Here is a 2,500-nt window from a genome sequence, read left to right as displayed (position 1 = left end):
CTATGTAGCCCAGCTAGGCGTAACAGCAGCCGCCAAACAGCGTTCTATCACGGGCCACGCCATGTAAACACGGTGGTTTCGGCTCTGAACGAAACAACGAGACAACAAGCCATGTCTAAAATACTCAAATTGAATATATCCGACTAAAACCATTGAAAATATATACCCTAAACTGTACCCTAAAGTCCGAACCAAGAAACAGACAGTCACTGTCTACACGACTGTTTTCCCAGAACACATGTGCGTTTCCAAATAACGCAACACTCTGGTCAGTATAGTGAAACCACGCCCCCCCCCCCCCCCTTGATACAAATCTATATACGGTAATACAAACGTTAATATTAATTAGATAAGCCACGTCACGCCGAACTAATGGAATGCAGAGAGCTAATATTTAATGAGTGGCGCCAAATATTTATTTTCTACCTAGAAACTAGAAGTTCACAGAAATGGCTACAGAGACAGCAGAAAGCTCTGAATCCACAAGCCAAAAGCCGTGATTTTGTGTTTCATGACTCTTTAATGTGCATTCATTGTCCCTGTAAATAGATGAATGAAATCTCTGTCTGTCTGTCTGTCTGTCTGTCTGTCTGTCTGTCTGTCTGTCTGTGTTGTGTGTCTGTCTGTCTGTATGTCCGTCCGTCAGAGGATCAGCGGTCAGGTTCTGGGCAGAGACCTCAGAATGTTCGGTGAATCACTCAGTTCGGGTGTGGACATCGATGACAACGGTTACCAAGGTAACGCGCGCGCTCGCGTGTGTGTGTGTGTGTGTGTGTGTGTGTGTGTGTGTGTGTGCGCGCGTGTGCGTGTGCACACGCCCTGACCTAACAGGATTTCCTGTGGAAGTGTACTATCCCCCCTAAGAGCCTGACTCCACTCTTCCTGTCTCTGTCTCTCTCTCATAAACATCAGTGGTGCAAGAAGTACTCAGATCTTAGACTTGGACAATAAAGTAGCAATACCTACCATATGAAATTCTCTGTTAGTAGTAGGTACAGTACTAGTACAGTAGGTACCAGTGGTGGAAAAAGTAGGCCTACTCCGATGTTTTACTTATGTAAAACTATCAATACTGCAATATAGAAATACTCTCTTACAAGTAAAAGTCTGGAATTCAAAATGTACTTGAGTAAAATCATGAAAGTGTTGGCATCAAAATGTACTTAAAATACCAAAAGTAAAAGTACAACATGTTTGAAAATAGCAGATCTACAAGCTCACAACTGGTCGCAATGTGACGCATTGTGAGCTTGTAGATCGGCTATTTTCAAATAGCCAAGGTATAGAATATGAATCTAGTGCATTAATGTATGTTTTATAATATAATCATTTATATCTGCAAAGTAACTAGTAACTAAAGTTTTCAAATTATTGTAGTGGAGTAAAAATACAATATTTGGATCTCAGATGTAGTGGAGTAGAAGTAAAAGTACTGAAAACTGGAAATACTCAAGTAAAGAACAAATACCTCAAAACTGTACTTAAGTAAGTAAATGTACTTAGTTACTTTACACCACTGACAGTAGGTACAGTAGGTACAGTAGTAGGTACAGTACTTGAGTAAACTCTCCAGTCAGATTTTTCACAATCAGCTGATGTGATTTAACCAGGTCCTGACTCCTGGGTAGCCGATCTACAAGCTCACACTGCGTTGCAATATGTCGCAGTGCGGAAGATTCAATAAAGTGTATACTCTAGGTTAAGTGATTAAATAAGGAATCTGTTCTCTCTCTCTCTCTCTCTCTCTCTCTCTCTCTCTCCGCAGATGTTGCGATAGGTGCGTTCCTGTCCGATTCGGCTGTCGTCCTCAGGTGCGGCTGCATGACTTGCACCGGAACAGAGCCTCGCTTAGAACTTCCTGTTATGCTCACTTAACCGCCTGCGTGTTTCTCACTCGCTGGGTTGTGATGTCACTTCCTGCTGTAGGACCCGTCCCGTGCTGAAGGTTGAGGCGTCCCTGCTGCTGCCCGACAGACTGAACCGCTCGGTGGCGGCGTGCCAGGACCCGGGGCTGTCCAGAGTGTGTGCCAACGTCACCGTCTGCTTCAGAGCCTCCGCCAGGCAGTACCGCGGATCTATAGGTACCATCCAACTAATCCATTTAATCCAGTGGTTCTCAACCTGTGGGTCGGGACCCCCAGGGGGATCCCCAAATTATTTTGGGGGATCCCCAGATGATGAACTTAAAGTGCAACATTGTTTTCTCACTCAACAGTAAACAAACCAACATGACGTTTAAGTGTATAGATGGTACCTGCACATTTCTAAAGTGACAATTTAAGGACATTTTAATACCTCTAAAATCATTATATTAAACATTGGTCAAATTGACAAAAATTCGAGGCAGAAAATGTGAAAATAGCCGATCTACATGAGCATGTAGATCTGCTATTTTCACAATAGAACCGCCTGAAAAGGTTGAGAACCCCTGATTTGACAGACAGACGGGCTCATCAGAGCGAAAACATAATCCCTTGCCATCGTCTTTATCCTCGCCTGG

At 43.5% G+C, this 2,500-nt stretch overlaps 1 protein-coding gene across 1 annotated transcript in view; it reads left to right on the top strand.

The window, feature by feature from the left end:
- itga4 (integrin alpha 4) overlaps window positions 1-2,500 on the top strand; it is a gene marked incomplete at its 5' end in the record, with an annotated part of 45,332 nt that overhangs the window by 29,412 nt on the left and 13,420 nt on the right. Inside the window, 3 exons of the mRNA XM_080752836.1 lie at window positions 647-737; window positions 1,766-1,811; window positions 1,927-2,081. Of these exons, the coding sequence (XP_080608962.1) occupies window positions 647-737; window positions 1,766-1,811; window positions 1,927-2,081 (292 nt within the window). The remainder of the gene's footprint in view (window positions 1-646; window positions 738-1,765; window positions 1,812-1,926; window positions 2,082-2,500) is intronic.

This window comes from Nannobrachium achirus (assembly GCF_963921795.1).
Source record: "Nannobrachium achirus genome assembly, chromosome: 22".
NCBI classification, from domain to species: domain Eukaryota; kingdom Metazoa; phylum Chordata; class Actinopteri; order Myctophiformes; family Myctophidae; genus Nannobrachium; species Nannobrachium achirus.
Note: the sequence above shows the minus strand (reverse complement) of the source record. Positions and strands in the feature narration are given on the sequence as shown.